Here is a 20,233-nt window from a genome sequence, read left to right on the forward strand (position 1 = left end):
CCCTCAGGAGCGAGCATGCTCCTGGGCATAGGAGGCCTACATCAGCTAAGAGCATCTAATTTCTTCAGTGGTTGGAATGGGTTAGAAAAGCTAGAAGTAGAAGCAGAATGGTAATGCAAAATCAGAATGACTTCTCACCCAGGGAGGCCCCCAAAGTCCCAGGTCTCTCTTCCTAGTATTAAGTGAGCACCTACTATTAATATGTGTCAGACTCTTTTCTAAGTGCTCTGCCCACACTATGTTATTCTCTTCACATCAGAGACTCTAGACAGTAGATGATCTCATTGTTCCCATGTTCAGACTAAAAAATGAGGATGCAGAGGTTAAGTAGCACGCCCAGGGTCTCACAGCTAGTAAATCTGGGCCTCATTTCAGCCAAGGAGTCTGACTCCAGAACCTTCTTCACCCCTTATGCAATGCTGCCTCCTACATAAGTAGTTGGTTTCTGTGGTTCCACTTCGGGAAGGTATAGAAGACATCTGGGGTCAAGGGCTGCATCTGAATCCCTTAGCATCTCACATCTCTAAGGATCCTCCACAGAACTGATTCATCCGCCAGAAGTTCAGATTCCTGGTGAAGACAGATTCCACTGTAGGCAGTTAGGATTTGGTAGGTCTGCTGTGAGGTCTGCAAATCTGCATCAGTCTGCAGGTGATTCTGAGGCACAGCCCGGGTCTACTGCTCTGAGCAGAGCTGTGTGTGTTGACGAAGCAGCCCTTGTTCTCTGCTGGAAACTCTGGCCTGGAAGTCACGCACCAGTGGACTCTCACATTTTTACTTTGGGAAATTGGACAGAGGCCAGCCTCCATGATTTGTGCTGCTCTTAGAAGCACCATCAACATGCAGAAATGAACAACTTGTGAAAGGAACACCACATTAATTTTGGCCACTGAGTCTCAAAGTCAGGTGGAAAGTTCAGTTCTAATTGAAGAAGACTCAAAGGGGAGACAGTCAGGACCCACAGCAGGCTGAGTCTAACCCAACTAGAGTGGGTATTCCTCTCAATTACAGCTAATAAGATAACTGCTGTCCTTGACCTTCCTCCGAGCCCTTCCATTTGTGTGCCTCTCCAAACTCATCACTCTGCCCTTTCCGTGGTTCTTGTATTAGAGTCAGCTCTCGCTTCTACTACTTGAAGTTTGTATCTGGGATGATACACTTCATTTTCCCCAAGGAAAGAAATAAAAAATATGAATGAGAGACATTGACTTGGTAGAACTTTGAGAAACTGATAAGTATCTGGTGCTGGCAAGAGGGTGGTCCTCTCATAAATGACCAGGAGAGGTAAGAATTTCAACCATCTGTAAAAGCCCTTAGCGTTAAGTAAAAACTGCATATACCTGTTGATCCAGCAAAAGGAATTTCCACTTCGGGGAGTCCATCACATAAAAATAAAAGCAAGAGTGATTAGTGCAGTATTGTTTGCAGTGGGGAAAACTATCAACGGACTGAATCAGGAGAGGCTGGCTGAGCAGATCCGGGGCCCCCGCACTGTGGAGCGGTCTACGAGAATCCAGAAGATGGGTTCACATCGTACACATCGGAAGTTCGTAAGGTAGTGTTAAGTGACGAAAGGATTGTATAAAATTAGAAAAGGAAATTTTATTTAAAAAAAGAAAAGTAAACCCTTTGTCTGAGCAGAGAGAAAGGCATAGAAGGAGATGTACTAAGCAGGAACATGGATTTCCTCAAGGAGGAGGAGTTTGGGGGATTAATAATTTTTTCTTTGTGTTATGATGGATTGAGTGGTTTCAAGTGCACATTTTACTGCTGTGATTAAAAGGAAGAGCTCTGCGGAATCCCAGCTGTGCTCTCCTTCTGACACACACTTTCTGCCTGTTGTAATCCTGCATCTTCCCCCCGCCTCCCTCCTAGAACCTCACTTTCCATTTGGCCACAACATCACCTCTTTTCTCCTGCCCAACCTCAGCCTAACCGGGATAGACCATAGTTCAGGCGGGAAATGCTCATTCGGAAACGGGCAGTTTCATTCTTGCTTCATTCGTTCTCTCTAATTGAGGGTGGGAGGTGGGTGGGGACTGTTTGCTCGGGACCACTGTGCAGCGGCCCTGGTTATCTGTTGGTAGGACTTGGACTAGAGAGGACGATCTGTTACCATTCCTACATCTACACTCATGGTCCTATGCTGCTTTGGCAAATGTGTGAATGTATCTTGCAGAACAGCCATTTTTCTGACTTCATGGACAGACAAACCGGGTATGTCACCAGGAACCTGCTGGCAACCCCCATCGTGACGGGCAAGGAGGTTCTTGCTGTGGTTATGGCAGTTAACAAAGTAGATGCATCTGAATTTTCCAAACGGGATGAAGAGGTAACGCTAACCCTGGGCATCCCATAGGAGGCGCAGGAAATTTATTTGTTGTATAACTGAAAGAAAGATGTCACACCTAATTTGTTTTTCTCTGCCATCTGTAGGTCTTTTCCAAATACCTCAGCTTTGTTTCTGTCATCCTAAAGCTTCATCATACCAACTACTTGTACAGTATTGAATCCCGAAGAAGTCAGGTAAAGAGAAGGTGACATTAACCACTCCATGCTGACCTGTCTGACAAAGCAACCCAGAGGCAACAAGCCCAGACCCTTCCTATCCACACCACATGGATAAGATCCCCAAACGTCTATCCTCAGTGTCCTCTTATGTCCCCTCCCCCCACCCCATCTTCCTGTCCCTCTATCTGTAGGTACAGCTGGCTTGCTTTCTTCGGTCCATATCCTGGGTGGCTGTGGTTTTTTCCTCTATGAGATAGCAATGATAATTGTAGTACTTACCCCACATGGTTGTTGTGACTATTAAATGGTCATTGAATGAATTAGTTCACATAAAGCTTTTAGCAGAACTATGTATTCCTGGTATTGGGTTGGCCAAAAAATTCGTTTGGGTTTTTCTGTAAAATCTTACGGAAAAACACGAACGAACTTTTTGGCCGACCCAATACATAGTAAAGGTATTAATTTGAGAAGCACATCACTCCTCTGTTGCCTCCTTGAGCCAGAGGGATAAAGAACAACATTGGTAGCCAGGATACCTGAGTTGGACTGCTCTGTGGACCTCTGTTTCTTCATGAGTACAATGGTGGGAGGGTGGTTGGGATGGAGGACTTCCAAGGTCTCGTCCTGGCCTCACTGTCCGGGTAAGGAGACCTTTGACTAGCTTAGGATGCATGGAAGGAGGCATGTGGCTTTCTCCCCATAGGGACCGGCAGGAGCCAGTGGGCCACCAATAGTGGACCCTCTGCCCAGGAACTGTCTCTGCATTTATTGTTAGATCACTTGCCCTGTGAGCCAAAACATTTGGACATGGGGACCAATCATGGCTTCTCCCCTTTCATAAACCCACATCCTTGCAAAAGGTCTACTCATCATCCCACTCAGAAAATCTGAGTCATCTGTTGGACTTGTACATGTGCCAAAATGGAACTGCGTTGTTTGCAATGCAATTCGTTTTATCTGATGCACCTCCTGCTTTCTTCTGACTGATGCTCCCCTTCGTACTGTATTTTGTTCTGATTGTTTTCTGTTTAATACTCACTTTCAGATCCTCATGTGGTCAGCCAACAAAGTATTTGAAGAGCTCACAGATGTTGAGCGACAGTTTCACAAAGCTCTCTACACTGTTAGAACATACCTGAACTGTGAACGATACTCCATTGGACTGCTGGACATGACCAAGGAGAAGGTCACTGTTCCCTACATTTGGTCTCACCTAACATCCCCTATAAAATGCACATCACATGAAATGCAATCCATTAAAAAAAAATGGATATGCTATGTAAACTACTAGTCATGGTAGATCGTAAGAACCAGTGCCAAGAAAGTATGGTATAGAGGTAAACATGTACGTTTTTGGAGCAAAAAAGATCTAAGCTTGGCTTTTCCACTTCCTGACTATATGTCTTCAACAAGTCTTTTTTTTTTTAATTAATAGACTTTGTTCTTTTAGGGTAATGTTAGATTTACAGAAAAAATGAGCAGCAAGATCAGAGAGTTCCCATACGTGACCTCTTCCTTCCCTACCCCCGCCCTTTCCCCTGTTATTAACATCTTGCCTTGATGCGGTACTTGTTACAGTTGTTGAATCAGTATTGATATGTCATTATTAACTAAAGTCCACAGTTTACATTCAGCTCTCTGTGTTACACTGTTCTATGCATTTTGACAAATACGTAGTGTCATATATCTGCCATTACAGTATCATATAGCATAGTTTCCCCCCCTAAAAACCCTCTGTGCTCCGCCTATTGGGCCCTTCCTCTCCCCACCCCAGCCCCCTGGCAACTACTGATGTTTGTACTCCCTCTGTAGTTTTGCCTTCTCTGTAACGCCATATAGTTGGAATCATACAGCATGTAGGTTTTTCAGATTAAATTATCTCCCTTAGCAACATGCATTTGTGTTTCCTCCATGTCTTTTCATGGCTTAATAGCTCATTTCTTTTTAGTGCTGAATAATATTCCCTTGTCTGGATACACCATAGTTTGCTTAATCATTCAGCTACTGCAAGACATCTTGGTTGCTTCCAAATTTTGGCAATTATGGATAAAGCTGCTGTTAACGTGTGTAGATTCTTGTGTGGACGTAAGTTTTTAACTCCTTTGGGTAAATACCAAGAAGGGCTATTGCTGGATCACATGATAAGACTATGTTTAGCTTTGTAAGAAACAGCCAGAGTGTCTTCCAAAGTGACTGTACCATTTTGCATGCCCACTGGCAATAATTGAGAGTTCCTGTTGCTCCACATCCTCGCCAGCATTTGGTTTTGTCAGTGTTCCAGATTTTGGCCATTCTGATAGGTGTGTAGTGGTATCTCATTGTTTTAATTTGCATTTCCTGATGACATGTGATGTGGGCATCTTTTCAAATGCTTATTTCCCATCTGTATGTCTTCTTTGGGGAGATGACTGTTCAGATCTTTTGCTCACTTTTTAATTGGGTTATTTTCTTATCATTCATTTTTAAGTATTCTAAATACAAATCCTGTATTGGATATGTGTTTTGCAAATATTCTCTCCCAGAGTATTATATTTTCTTTCTCTTAACAGTATCTTTTGCAGAGCAGAAGCTTTTAATTTTAATGAAGTCTAATTTTTCCATTTTTTGGTGTTGTATCTAAAAGATCCCACCAAACCCAAGTTCACCTAGATTTTCTCCTATGTCATCTTCTAGAAGTTTTATAATTTTGCATTTTACATTTAGGTCTATGATCCATTGTGAGTTGTTTTTCATGAAAGTCATAAGATCTATATCTAGATTCTTTTTTTTTTTTTTTGCATGTGGATGTCCAATTGTTCCAGTACAATTGTTGAAAAGACTATTCTTTCTCCATTGCCTTTGCTGCTTTGCCAAAGATCAATTGATAATATTTGTGTGGGTCTATTTCTGGGCTCTCTATTCTGTTCCATTGATTTCTTTGTCTATTCTTCCACCAGTGTCACACTCTCTTGATTATGGTAGCTATATAGTAAGGCTCAAAGTTGGGTAGTGTCAGTTCTTTGACTTTGTGCTTCTTTTCAGCAACTTCTTTTAACCTCCTTGATTCTTGGTTTATGCATGTGTAAAATGAGGACTTCTCTCATCAGCTGTGAGGGTTTGAGATTATTTGGAAATTGTATATTCATATCTATCTATCTATAGCTAAATGTCTAAATCTATATCTATATAGTGTCCAGCACATATTAGGGCATAAAAATAAAGTGTATTTTTATTACCAGTTTGAGGATTTATATTCTGAAAAGTTAAAATTATTTTAAAGTAGAAATTTAAAAATATTTAATATTACACAATATAATGCTCATTTCTCATCTTGCTTCATTAATTCTGTTGGAGCTCTCCTAGTTCAACATAACTAATGAATACCATATCATCTATATTTATTACTCTCCATGTGATTGGAAATGATCTTTTCACAATAATTGTTCTAAGTGGATAAACATGGGACCAAGTGTCAGGAGGGCTGAGTTCTGATCCTGGCTCTGGGAGTTTCTAGCTGACTGTATTAGTTAGGATGCTTTTGGCTGCAAGTAACATCAGACCCAACTAAAAGCATCTTTAGTAATATGACAGTTATTATCTCATTTAACAAGAAGTCCCCAAATAGGGCAGTTCTATGGCTGATTAATTCAGAGCTCAATACAGGCATCAGAGTCCCAGGTGCTTTTCATTTTTTGCTGGTAAAGTCTCTGCTCCCTTCAGCATTGTTGGTGAGGTCTCTTCTTGTGGTGGTAAGGTGGCTATTGCAGCTCAAGACCTGGTTCACAGACATGACAAAATTGGGAGACATTTCCTACAAATATCATTCTCATTGCCCTTCGTCTAAAGAAAACCTTTCATCAGAAGGCCCTTGGAAGACTTCTCCTTCACTGTCCATATCCAGGCCACATACCTGCCCTCAAACTAATTCCAGCCACCTTACATAGACCACTCGTGAGCTGTGCAGGGCCCATCTTCCCTGAACAAATCACCACCTGATAACTAAATAAAATCAGGTTTTGTTAGCAAGGAAGAGGGGGAATTGAATGTTGGGTAAGGCAAGCAACACTGTTGTCCATTCTGCATGACTTTGGACAAGCCTCTTAACCTATCTGGATTTAGTTTAATTGTCTATAAAAGAGCTGCTATCTATTAAGTACTTTTAGCTATGTGTCAGGGTAGGTGCTCTGTATTATTCATTTAATCCACACAATGACCCTATAGTATAAATTTTATTATTGTCCCCATTTTACAGATTAAAAAGGTTGACTTGTTCACAGTCACAAGTTCATAAGTGGTATTGCTGAACAAGAGCTTTAAAATTCCAGGATTATCAGTTAACATAAAACATGCAAACCAATGACCTTCGTATAAGATATGGTAGGTCACGGAACAGTTTGCTTCATAATGTTTAAATGTAATTGCCTCCAGGAATTCTACGATGAGTGGCCTGTCAAGCTTGGAGAAGTCGAGCCTTATAAGGGTCCAAAGACACCAGATGGCAGAGTGAGTGCAGCCGTCTTTGTTGACGATACCTGTACCAGGCGCTAGAACTAGAGGAGGCCATGCGTAAAGGAAAGAGCGCTGGCTCGAGAAGGACTAGAAGGTTCTAGTCCTGTGACTTCCTGGGGGGCCTTGGAGTAGTAGAAAGAGCACCGGACAAGGAGGTTGCGGTTCGAGTCCCAGCTCTGCCCCAAACCAGCTGGGTGGCTCTTGCCTTCACTCATTGTTTAACTTCTCAGTTTCGTTTTCTGTGAAGCCGGGGCTTGGTGGATCAGTGCTTCTCAATAGGGAGGGATGCATCAGAGCCTCCTGCACAGTTTTTTAAACACACTGAGCCCAGGACCTTCTTCTGACACCCTGGACTGGGATCTCCAGGGGAGGGTTGGGTTAGATTTACTTTCCCCCTTGACTGCAAGCTTCATAGGAAGCTTGTTCCACCACGGTATCCCCAGCACACAGGAAAGGGAAGGCATGGGATGGAATGTTCAGGTTCTTCATCTGCCCAAAGAAGTGGAAAGACTAGTTTTCAAGTTGCTTCCAGCTTTGACAATGTATCCACCGAATCCTGCTTCCGAGGCACCCTGTTCAGAAAAGCAAGTGCTGGAAGCTTGACCACTGGCCCCTGTACAGCTGGGAAGGGAAAACATTGACTGTGTTTGAGAAATTCCATGACTCGTTCCACTGGAGTGATTACTCGGTTATTTCTGGACAATAGAAAGAAATTAAAACCCAAGATTCCCCTAGAAGCTGTTAGGCTGAATTCAACTTTCTAATATTAGTTCAATAGGCTTATTCATATAGATAAGTGGCCAGTGATATTTCCAGTCTTATTACAGGCTTTTAATTAGGACATGAGTAGTTTGGTAATTTATGTTATGCAGAGAAATGTGGTTGGGAAATAAGGTGTTATTTAAATTTTAAAATATAAGTTCATTAAGGAAAAGTGTCTTCTTTGAGAAGATTTTTCTCATATTCTCTTTCTTTCCTCTTAGGAAGTCATGTTTTATAAAATCATCGATTACATTTTACACGGAAAAGAAGAGATCAGAGTCATTCCGTGAGTATTGCCATGAGGCAGCGGCAGGAGTTGCCATTTTATTTTTGTATCCAGTGCATTTCTCTATATAGCAATGATTTTATTTCTTCTAATCTTCTTCAAGGACACCTCCTGCGGACCACTGGACTCTCATTAGTGGGTTGCCAACATACGTTGCTGAAAATGGATTTGTAAGTTATTGAACAAATTCAAATCTTACATAACATTGGATGAAACTTTTATTAGCCAAGAGATGGGAACAATTATGAAAGTAAGAATGCACCAGGTAAGGGTGAGGTTTGGCACAGGACATAGGAGAGAGGAATCTTGGCGGTCAAATGTAAGTGAACTAGAAACTCCTAAACTCTACAAGAAAATATTTAGTTAACATGAGAAAGATTAATCCATCCCCCAACCTCTTATTCTGCGGCCACACAAATTTCAGACATCCTTTGGCAGTTCATGACTATGGTTCATTCTGGGTTTAATTTGATCTTAAGTATAGTTCCCTTGGTCAAGACTTTTGAAACAAGGAAAATTACTGACAAAAAGGAAAATACATATAAAGAAAGAACTTTGCCACTGATTGCAATGCAAAATGTAGTGAGTTGATAGATGAAGTGAAGATTTTTGCCCTGGTCTCTCAGGGGAGGGTGGGATGGGGGGACAGTAGGCCAGGTCTGGCTGAGAAAGGTCAGGGATGGGAAGACAACAAACAACAGGTCTCCGGTAGGTCCCATAGGCCTCAGGGCCAGAGGACCAGGTCTCTGTAGCTTTCCCACTCAGCCTTGACCATACTTTCCTTCCTTCTCATGGCTGATTTCTCTCCCTAGTTGGGCTGTTCCACCATCTGTGTCATTTTTTTTCTCGCATCAAGATTCCTCCCCGCAAGAATGTTCGGTGCTTTTAATGTTTCTTTATGTTGGCATTTTTCCTTCTTCCCCCTTCAAACCCAAGTTTCTAAAAAAAAAATTTTAAGCATTTATTTGCATAGTTGTTTCTTCTTTAGTGTTGGCATTGTGTTTTGCTAGTGTTCATGCATCTTCATTATTTAGTATATGGGCATGTGAATTACAGTGACTAAAAGAGTCACCCAAGGGTCATAGGGGAAGTGAAACAAAATCTAGGTTGTCTAGTGTTTTTTCTTTTACTGTCATAAATCTGCCTCTGCTTAGTGTGAACATTTCTGGGTTCAGAATGGTGACAGAGTAAGGAAAGTTCTGTTGTGACTGCAAGGTAATCTTTCTGTGTGGGATGATTTACCCTGGGTTTCAAGGAGGATGCCCAAACTCTGGGCTTAGTTAGTTTACAGGACCAGGTGGCCTTACCAGGTGACATGATCTCTTAGTGTAGAGACATGCCAAAGGGGAAGAAAAGAAAAAGAAGGGAGAAGCAATCTTATGTCTGTTAGGAGTAAACAGTAATATATACTAACAAATGTCATGTTTTCAAAATTGCCCCAAAATAATTGAAAATTTTTGAAAAAAAATTTTTTTTTTTGGCCACACCACGTGGCTTATGGGATCTTAGTTCCCCAACCAGGGATCAAACCCTGGTCCTTGGCAGTGAAAGCGTGGAGTCCTAACCACTGGACCACCAGGGAATTCCCGCCCCCCTTTTTTTTTATAATTGAAATATTTTTAAATGTCCTTCCTGACCTGGTGGTAATGACCAAAATATTCCAATTCATTCCTAACTGAATCCACAGATACCACAATTTTTCAGCCTCACCAAAATAGCCAAATAGCTTGACCACTGGCCCCTGTCCTCGGTTTCCCAGCATCCCATCTACCAGGCTCTATTTAGGGTTTTTATCAAGTTTGATACCCCAAAGCTGCTGTAGCCAGTATAAAGAAATTTATGCCCCACTTAAAAAATTTTTTTTTTATTGGAGTATAGTTGCTTTGCAATGTTGTGTTAGTTTCTGCTGTACTACAGCAAAGTGAATCTGTTATACATATACATATATCCACTCTTTTTTAGATTCTTTTCCCATATAGGTCATTACAGAGTATTGAGCAGAGTTCCCTGTGCTATACAGTAGGTCCTTAATAGTTATCTATTTTATATATAGTAGAGTGTATATGTCAATCCCAATCTCCCAATTTATCCCTCCCCTGTAACCATGTTTGTTTTCTACATCTGTGACTCTATTTCTGTTTCGTAAATAAGTTCATTTGTACCATTTTTTTAGATTCCATATATGCTGTTTTCTGGATAATAAAAATGATGTGCAATTTTTTAAAATAAATTTATTTATTCATTTATTTATTTTTGGCTGCATTGGGTCTTCATTGCTGTGCGCAGGCTTTTCTCTAGTTGTGGCGAGTGGGGGCTACTCTTCGTTGTGGTGTGCGGGCTTCTCATTGCGGTGGCTTCTCTTGTTGCGGAGCACAGGCTCTAGGCGCACGGGCTTCAGTAGTTGTGGCACAGGGGCTCAGTAGTTGTGGCACACGGGCTTACTTGCTCTGCGGCATGTGGGATCTTCCCGGACCAGGGCTCGAACCCGTGTCCCCTACACTGGCAGGCGGATTCTTAACCAGTGCGCCACCAGGGAAGTCCATGATGTGCAATTTAAATCATAATTAATTGTATATATATGATGTTCCTCTAGACTGCTTGAAACTTTTCCTTTTAGCTTTTTCAAACTTTTCCCTTGATAATTTTCCTGCAAACCCTTTCTAGTAGGGTAAAGGCAGGCTTTCAGGTGAGCAGTCTCAGAGGTCCTTCAGCTGGACCTTGCTGGACTTGGGGAACACATGCCCACAGAGTTCTCATCAAACCAGTAAATCCCAGCTCTGACTGGGAAGCGGCAGACTTCAGTTGAGTGACTTTTTAGAGTTGAAAACATGAGATATTAAAAGTGAAAATTAGTTTGTAGAATTACATTTATAGAATTGGAGGCATTAAATACAGGATCAAACCAAGCTGGAATCAAGATGACCTATAAACTTAGAGAGAGACAGAGAGACAGAAACAGAGACAGAGAGACATGGGGAGGGTAGAGAGGATTTTTTTTTTAAATAAATGTATTTATTTATTTTTGGCTGCGTTGGGTCTTCGTTGCTGCGTGAGGGTTTCTCTAGTTGTGATGAGCACGGGCTGCCCTTAATTGTGGTGCCTGGGCTTCTCATTGCGGTGGCTTCTCTTGTTGTGGAGCATGAGCTCTAAGTGTGTGGGCTTCAGTAGTTGTGGCACTGAGGCTCAATAGTTGTGGCTTGCGGGCTCCAGAGCTCAGGCTCAGTAGCTGTGGCACACGGGCTTAGTTGCTCCACGGCATGTGGGATCTTCCCAGACCAGGGATCAAACCTGTGTCCCCTGCATTGGCAGGAGGATTCTTATCCACTGTGCCATCAGGGATTTTTGAATATTGAGTGAAATACTTGGCCTCGAGGACCTTGACCCATCTATAGATGTTCTCGAAAGGCTGGAAAAGCCTGGACCAAAACAGATACTGTTGATGGAAAGATCAGAAAAGAGAACTAAACTGCTTTTTGTCTCTTTTACACACACCTGAAGGATGCTCAGCCCATCAGTTCATGTTATTTATTCAAATTAGGTTATAAAAATGAATGGATAGCACAGATGGGTCCTTAAATGCAAATTAGGTTATAAAAATGAATGGATAGCACAAATGAGGCCTTAAATGCTTAGACTGTATATACTAACAAAAACTTTGAAAGATGGTCCCATTTGCTTTGTAAGAGTAGTACAAAAACAGTAGACCTGGCTCAAGCACTCTCAGAAAGCACTCCCTTGGGCTAGAGGGGCCGGCACAGTTAGCGCACTAGATAGAGAGGCCTGCTCTTACCTACTCACCAGACTGGTAGATTTTTGGGAGTTTGGTAAGCAGGTTGTTAAACTGTTGATGACTTGAAATCCTCCATGGTGGGAGTATTTACAATATGGAATTGGTTAATGATACAAATCAGGGCTTTCCCCAGCCCCTAGCAGGAGAGGTGATTCTACCAGCACCCTCACTGGAGATCCGGTTCTCGTTTCATCCCATGAATTTGAACAAAATCACTTATCCTCTTTGGGCTTCTATTTCCTCATCTTTGGAAAGAAAAGCTTAAACAATTATTAAAGTGCCTTCTAACTTTAAAATGCTATGATTTAAAGTATCTAATTTATTGGGGAGCTCTTCTCAAGACTCTATAATGACCTGTATGGGAGGGGAATGTAAAGAAGAGTGGATATATGGGTATGTGTGGCCAATTCACTTTGCTGTACAGTAGAAACTAACACAACATTATAGATGAACTATACTCCAATAAAAATTTAAAATAAAAAGAAAAGATGCCTGGCTAATACAGTGGCATATAAAATCATCAATTCTAGAACTTGGAATTTCAGATCGTTCTGATCTTAACCCAGTGTCTTTCCAAACTGAATATTGGCTAAGACTGGGCCATACTAATGAATAACACTTTCTCCTTATCTGGAAGTGAGTTGTAAGAACCAGAGCAGTTGTGCTGCTCCATCCACATGTATGCTTATCCCACAGATCCTGCACAATACTTTTCTTTCCAACACATGGAGAATGTTGTAGTATAATAGAAGAAATAAACAGAGCATTCTCAAGTGACCAGTTTATTCATTTTAGGAGAGAGTACATATAATGAAGTGCATTTTTGCTCAGAAATGCAAAGGGTCCTCTCTGCTATTGTCAAACTTGTTTTTATAAACTCCTATTTTATATTTTATTTTGGTATATCAATCTTGAGTACTTTATTGTCAGGTCTTCATTGGTAAACCCCTTCCCTGTGACAGTACAGCGTGTACTCAGTTTTGGAGCATGGAAAATGCATGTATTTGTTTTGTACCTGTAGTCTGGATATATAATTGACATCTTTGTGCTTTGGTGTTTCAAAAATTTTAAGGCTGTAATGAGGAGTCACATTTACAGTCATCAATATATTCTCTACAATGAATGTGCTCCCTTAATTAAATCATGATGCTGGAAAAACAAAAACAAACAAACAAAAATAAAGTATCTAATGTAATTTTGGTGGAAAGAAAGATATTGTCTTTTATTAAGACATTAATATAAATGTTTCAGACATTACATGAAATTTCTAAAAATATTATATGTTCTGGTATAATGTTATAAGTCATAATTCTAGTTATTGCTTTACATATCTCAGAAATAACTAAATTTCCTTGTCAATTGCATTATTATGAACTTTCATCAAATCTTTAACCGTGGTCATTTTTAAGTCTTTTGTCATTTACAGACAGTTCTGGGTTTACTCTGATGCTTTTGCAAATATATTCCTATAAAAGGGTTTCATCTTCAAGGAATTCATGGAAAAGACTCTGACAAGTACAGGTTTCTGGTAACTGACTATACTGCTGAACTGAATGAATAAGCATTTTCAGAACTCTAATGGAAAACTGATGAATTCATAAAAGTGCTAACAAAAGATCAAGATGAAAAAAAAATTAATTACACGGGACTGAGTGAACTGATGAGGATGATTATAATTTTTGTGACTTGCCATTTGAATAAAAAAAAAATCTCCCCCCCAAAAATTAAATCCACTGCTTGTTACTTAAAAAAAAAAGACCCATTTGTTGATTTGACCTGATGTAAAGATAATCCGAAATGACCCAAAAATGGAATGATTTCTTGTCCTTATGGATGTGAGCAATAGTCTCTGAGTTTAGTACTTAAAGTGATGTCTCGTAATGAATATTTACTTTGGCGTACCTAAAAGGCTGTCTGGCTTTTCCCTCCTGCCCCTTAGCCACTTTCTTCCAACCCGGATCCCACATCAGAAAAAAAAAAAAAAAGAAGGAAAACAGAGCCTTCCCAGCATTGCTGCCACACCTGCCCAGGCAGAAAGGCCCTTTTGCTTAGACTCCTCCTCTCCTTGATCTGAACAACTAGTTGCTTTGAATTTGGAAGAAGAATCCTTAGAGGCTGAGAGAGTAGGAAGGAGCAGAGATGGGGCTAAATGTCATCCAGTGACTTAATTAGTAGAAGAGAAGCTAACTTTGTTACCCACCCAGGTCCTTGGACTCTTTAATCAATAGCAATTGGTAAGAGGCCAGAGGAGAAATTCAGGCGAGGCTTTATTGGCACTCACAGCAGCTTGAGGGAGCAAAAACAAGACACAGGTGCCCTTGTTTGCTTCCTGGGAGGGGCGAGGGTGGGGGCGGGTTGGTGGGTCGGGCCGGAGGGGCGGTTTAAGTAGTCTGCCCACCCCCTTGGCTGTGCTGTGTGCAGGGATCACACGCAGTCCCCTGCTTTGCTCCTGGCGCCTCAGGAGTGGCAGTTGGTTTGTGGCCTTTTTGTGTCTTATCCTTCGTGATTTGCCCCAGCGGGGCATGCATGCAGTTATTTTTAGTCCCTTATAGTTTCTTTGTATTCTGTTGCTCCAGGAGACGTTTGCTCAGATGCAAGCACTCCAGTAAAGGGGGCCCAGGTCCCAGCCCACCTCGACTCCAGCGTGTTGTTAGCACATGTGGCCTCACTGAGGTCTAGGGTGAATAACTTGTCTGCGAGCTGTGGAGACCCAGGGAGGAAACCCTTGCTCCCCGCGTTCTTTCTCGTTCTGCTCTGTGGCTTAATGGCTCCTCTTGCTTTGCAACAGATCTGCAACATGCTGAATGCCCCAGCGGATGAATACTTCACATTTCAGGTAACTGCCCTCTGCCAGGCCTCCCCTGTCAGTGCGGGGAGGGGGGCGGCACTGACCCTCTCCATCCCCAGGGCCTGCCTTGTGCTCGGGGGTGACCAGGAGGCACACGCAAGGCTTATGTCCCACTCACCCTGGCTGGGCTGGTGGCCACCAAGTAGCACGTTCTTCAGGGAAAGGAGAAGAGGGGGGAGGAGAGAAGGGTGTTTGTCACCCCAGCATTTGGCGGGGGGGCTGCCACTTCTCCCACCCAGTGCCTAAACCAGCCCTGGCACGTCACAGGTGCTCAGTAAATGGTCTCTGCCTGAATGATTAGCTGGATACATCCTACCACCTGGGTTCAGCCCTTTGGAGGTTTCTCGGGCCCGTCCCGAAGGCTTATTGCCGCTGTTATCAGGAAAAGGAACTTCTTGTTGGGTTCTTGGGAGCCCCTCCTGCTGTCAGACTCTTGGTTTTATCTTTCCTCCTCCAACATCCAGAGATGCCCCTCCCCACCTGTCCCCTCTTCCACCCCCTCCCCACCTGACCATTGGCCCGGCAACCTCTCCTTTTCCTCCTTCTGGCCCTTGCCGTTCTGTGTCCTGTTTTAGCAGACATCCAGTTGGAGCCCAGCCCCAGTCGGGAGTGGAGATGGCCTTCCCAGTGGGGGCCACTAGCGTCCGTCTTCCGGTCTCACCCCGACACGCCCACAGAGCCCCATCTCTGCCCACGTGGCACAGCCGAAGCCGGCCTGGGGTGGGTGGGGTGAGGGGCGCGCCCTCAGCAGCAGGGGCCGCCCGGCCTGGGAAACCTGTGCTCACTCGCCAGTTACGGGGCAGGTTTCCTCCTGCTCTCTGCACTCCTCTCTGCTCACAACCGTGGAAGCGTGCAGACACCACATGGCGTTTGCTCTAGCTCTTTCCTCCTTGCCTCCGAAGGCCTAATTGTGACCACACTGTGCCCAGCCATGACCCCTCTGTTTATGGCAACTGGGTGCCAGGAAGGAGTGCACAGGCAGGAAAAAGGGACAAGGACTCTCTAAGGTGTCTGAACCTTAAGCAGTCATAGTCTGAACAGGGAGGGCAGGGAGCTGGCCCAGAAGAATCGGGCCGCGCTCAGAGGTTTGGGGGCCTGTGCTTTCTGTGTGTGTGGGGTCCTCGTGTGGCCCCCGTGGGAGCAGCCACACAAGGGCTCTGACGGCGCAGAGGAGGCTGGGCACCCACCTAGGGTAAACCTCCAGCCTATAGGAATTGGCCAGCTCCCTAGGAAACATCAGTGTAGTGCCCGTGAAAACATGCTTCTCAGGTCTCTGACTGTAGGAAGGATGACCATCAAATGGCTGCTGGGCTGGGAAACCCACTGTCCACGCAGAGGCTGCACTTCCTGTGGGCCGGGATACTAACACAGGCCAGTTCCTGGGAGATGCCAGACTCCTCTGACCAGCACTGTTGGTCCTAGGAATCCCCTTCAGCCCTGCAAACTCTTTCAGAACTGCACTGTGGTCTAAGACACTCCCACCCAGCTCTCCATCCTTCCTTCTGTCCTTAGCCCTGGGGTCAGGACTGCATCTTTTTTCAAAAAATAAATTTATTTATTTTTGGCTGCATTGGGTCTTCGTTGCTGCATGTGGGCTTTCTTCAGTTGCGGTGCGCGGGCTTCTCATTGCAGTGGCTTCTCTTGTTGCAGAGCACAGGCTCTAGGCATGAGGGCTTCAGTAGTTGTGGCTCATGGGCTCTAGAGCACAGGTTTCAGTAGTTGTGGCATGCGGGCTCAGTAGTTGTGGCTCACAGGCTCTAGAGCACAGGCTCAGTAGTTGTGGCGCACAGGCTTAGTTGCTCCGTGGCATGTGGGGTCTTCCTGGACCGGGGCTTGAACCCGTGTCCCCTGCATTGGCAGGTGGATTCTTAACCACTGTGCCACCAGGGAAGCCCAGGACTGCATCTTGATGGGCTCTCAGCCTGTTTTCCCTCATAGGCATTGCCCCTGTGGATCATTCCAAAAGGCAGACTCAGGATAGGGTGCCCATCCTCCTCAAACCTCCACCCTGCTGAGCCTTCCCATTCTGTCCACCTGCTCGCACCCACCTCCATTCTCACTAGTCCCTCTTGCACCTGAGAAGTTTAATGAAAAAACCAATGATTCAAAGTGAACTGTGGTCAGAACAAACCTGCAAAGGCAATGATTCTCAAACTGCGTTTCTTGGGGGCAGGGTGTACATATTAGCTTCCTGTTGCTGCTGTAACAATTCCCACTTAGTGGCTTAAAGCAACACAGCTGAGTTATCTTACGGTTCTGGAGTCAGAAGTCTAAAATGCGTCACACTGGGCTAAATTCAAGGTGCTGGCAGGACTGTGTTCCTTTCTAAAGGATCTCGGGGAGAACCTGTCTCCTTGTCTTTTCCAGCTTCTGGAGCTGCCTTGTCTCATGGCTCCCTTCCATCTTCAAAGCCAGCAGTCACATCGCCCTGACTTTGCTTCTGCTGTCATATCTCCTTCTCTGATTTTTGATCCTGACTCTCTTTTCTACTTTTAAGGATCCTTGTAATTACATTGGGTCCACCTGGAAAATCCAGGCTAATTTCCCTATTTTAAGATCAGCTGACTAACAACCTGAATTCCATCTGCTGGTTTAATGCGCCTTCCCCATTTAAAGTAACCTGTTCACAGATTCCAGGGATTAGGAAGTAGACGTCTTCAGGGTGTCCCTTGAAGTGGAGTAAGGGGCTCTTCATTTAACGTGAATTAAAGTGATCCCAATTCACAGAGGAAAAAGTACATAGAATTTTCTGTCTTAAGTTTTTGTCCTATTTCTCTTAAATCTTAAGTTCCTTCTATCACTTTTCTGTGAACAAGCTCTAACTTAATAGCAAGAGACATGAACATGAACAGGTACCAACTGAATATGTACTGAAAAAACAGAGGCAGTCAGTAAAGCTTATTTTGGAAGCTTTTTAAAAATAAATACACAGGTGCTTACCTTGCACACAGGTAATATTTTCTGTTATTGATATTGTCTCTCATCCTTGTGAGGATATAAGTATATAAATATTTCATAGTATTTTCCAAAAATGAAGACTTTGAGAACCACCGTGCACTGCTTTTTCTTTCCCCCGAAGCTTTGACCATTAGGCAGCATGAATTGAGGTTTGGTTTCTCTGCTTTTCATTCTAAGTATAAAGGCAAGCTCTTCAACTAATAAGCAGTTGTTTATTAAGCATCCCTTATATGCCCAGCACTGTCCTGTCACTTAGGTAGAATTGAACAGTTTATGAAACAGCTCTTTGGTAAGATTAGAAAATAGCCTCAGAGACAACAATCAACAGTTCCAAAGCATTTGGAAATTATGTAAATGCTAAATTGTACAGTCAAGTCTAGAAGTGCTGATGGAATTCTGAAAAAGAAAAGTTCCATATGGGTGGAAAAAGTTAGAGAAGGCTTCAAGGGAGAGGTGAGACTTAACCGGAGCCTCTGAGGATGACTAAATAAGCCGAGGACAGGCAGAAGAAGGAATAGCCTGGCCTGATGGGTGCTTGGCTACCTTTGCCTTGTGGCATGCTGTCCAGGTGCCACACCATGGTTCTCAGGCTTCGGAGGACTTTAGAATTACCTGGGGAGCCTATTTAAGATGCATGCCCAGAGATTATGAAACAAACTAAAAAGAAAAAAATCTGTTGCCCTTGATCTTTGGGCAACACTTTGAGAAACACTGCTGAACTTCTGTGTCAGCATTCCCTACTAGACTGTTATCTTGAGCTTAGGGACTGTGATTTTTTCACCTTTGCACCCCCAGCAACTAGCCCAGGCCCTGAAACATCATGGGGCTTGACAGATGTTTACTAAGTGGAATCACACCACAGAACAAAAAACGATCTTGATGGATCCGTCAGGAAAGCAGAAACCACACTAGGTATTTCAACAGAGATAATTTAATATAAGAATTTAGCTAAACAGGCTTTGGAGGACAGAAGAAATGAACAGGGAACACTGAGGTAACACAGGTAAATGCTTCCCATCCCTAGGGCTGGAGCGGGAGAGGTCAAAGAGAAGAGGGTAGGGTTGTCACAATACAGACACTTGGTTCTAGGACACTTAAATGTACTACAGCACTTTTATGGCTGTATAGTTCTAGCCGTGTTCTGATACAACATAGGAATTGTGCATCTAACGCCCCGCAATTATTCTTTCTTTAAACTGAAAATAACCTAAGTGGGGAATAGTGAGGGCTATAGTGGCTATAAAGGGGTAGGGCAAGGGAGCCCCGTGATGATGGATTAGTTCTCTATCTTGGTTCTAGGGGAGGTTGCACATATCTACCTATGTGATGAGTTGGCATAGAAACACTCCTGCCTACCCCCGCACGTGCACAAATACATATAAATCTGGTGAAATCTGAATAAGCTCCATGGGTCGTACCAATATGTATTCCCTGGTTTTGTTAGTGTACCATAGTGACACAAGATGTTATCACGGGGAAGACTGGGTAAAGGGTACATGGGACTTCTCTGTACATTTCTTCTGCAACCTCCTGTGTACCTATAGTTATTTCAAAAAAAAAAAGTTAAAAAAATAACCTTAGTGTCTTTATCGTTTGTAGAAAGGACCTGTAGATGAGACTGGTTGGGTCATTAAAAACGTCTTGTCCCTGCCTATTGTCAACAAGAAGGAAGACATCGTGGGTGTAGCTACATTTTACAACAGAAAGGATGGAAAGCCTTTCGATGAGTATGATGAACACATCACTGAGGTAAGCGCAATTATAAACTAATGGAGGTAGATGAAATGCATGAAATAATAGAAGATGCATAATTATTTGTTATTCTGGAATGATGTTTCTGAAGGGCAATTAAGACGTGAGTCACACATGGTTGCAGTCAGTATATTGTTATTGTGTCATTTCTGTTTCCTGACTTCCGTAAACTGTACCGTTTTCTACCAAAGTGTGAACTTTTGGCTTAATCAAAATTCTTTTCAGTACTAGGGAATTGGGGAAAGGTCTCTCTCTCCTTTCTCCCTACTCCCCTTCTATCACCTCTCACCCTTGCTGCCACCTCCAGCCCTCTCTGATTTTCAGGTCACACTTTATCTACTGGATTTTTGTAATTCCGCTCCTCTAATAAAGTATTCACGGTGCATGGAGCACTTTGAAAAGCAAGGGCTTAGCCAATTTTATTTTCTGGCTCTGATTATTGTACTTTTTCTTTTCTTAGATTAAAACAAGGAACTGGGTTGTTGATGGTGGAAGGGAGATGATTGATAGGAAAGCATGCAAACTGTTGCCTCCAAATCATTTTTTCTTTAGGTTTAGAGAATCGAATCACATTCTATCTATTTCAGACTCTCACACAATTTCTCGGATGGTCTCTTTTAAATACTGACACCTATGAGAAAATGAATAAACTAGTAAACAGAAAGGACATAGCCCAGGAAATGCTCATGAACCACACCAAAGCTACTCCTGATGAAATCAAGTCCATTTTGGTAAGTGAGGAATTCGTCCTGTGACATTAGATGCTATCTAACCACGGCCTCTGGAATTCGCCTAATTACCCGGAGGTCTGACAAATGAGAATAGGTTTAGTCCCGGG

General features: G+C 43.1%; 1 protein-coding gene across 3 annotated transcripts in view; it reads left to right on the forward strand.

Moving 5' to 3' along the window:
- The window catches only part of PDE6C (phosphodiesterase 6C), a 76,638-nt gene that overhangs the window by 22,171 nt on the left and 34,234 nt on the right, over positions 1-20,233 (forward strand). For all 3 annotated transcript variants that reach the window (XM_027112079.1, XM_027112078.1, XM_027112080.1), the window contains 9 exons: positions 2,180-2,332; positions 2,437-2,526; positions 3,557-3,697; positions 6,919-6,993; positions 7,983-8,047; positions 8,151-8,217; positions 14,626-14,673; positions 19,243-19,392; positions 19,983-20,126. In XM_027112079.1, coding sequence (XP_026967880.1) covers positions 2,180-2,332; positions 2,437-2,526; positions 3,557-3,697; positions 6,919-6,993; positions 7,983-8,047; positions 8,151-8,217; positions 14,626-14,673; positions 19,243-19,392; positions 19,983-20,126 — 933 coding nt within the window. The remainder of the gene's footprint in view (positions 1-2,179; positions 2,333-2,436; positions 2,527-3,556; positions 3,698-6,918; positions 6,994-7,982; positions 8,048-8,150; positions 8,218-14,625; positions 14,674-19,242; positions 19,393-19,982; positions 20,127-20,233) is intronic.

Source organism: Aethalodelphis obliquidens, unplaced genomic scaffold (genome assembly GCF_003676395.1).
Source record: "Aethalodelphis obliquidens isolate GAN/ISIS:26980383/991018 unplaced genomic scaffold, ASM367639v1 scaffold11, whole genome shotgun sequence".
Classification (NCBI taxonomy): Eukaryota; Metazoa; Chordata; class Mammalia; order Artiodactyla; family Delphinidae; genus Aethalodelphis; species Aethalodelphis obliquidens.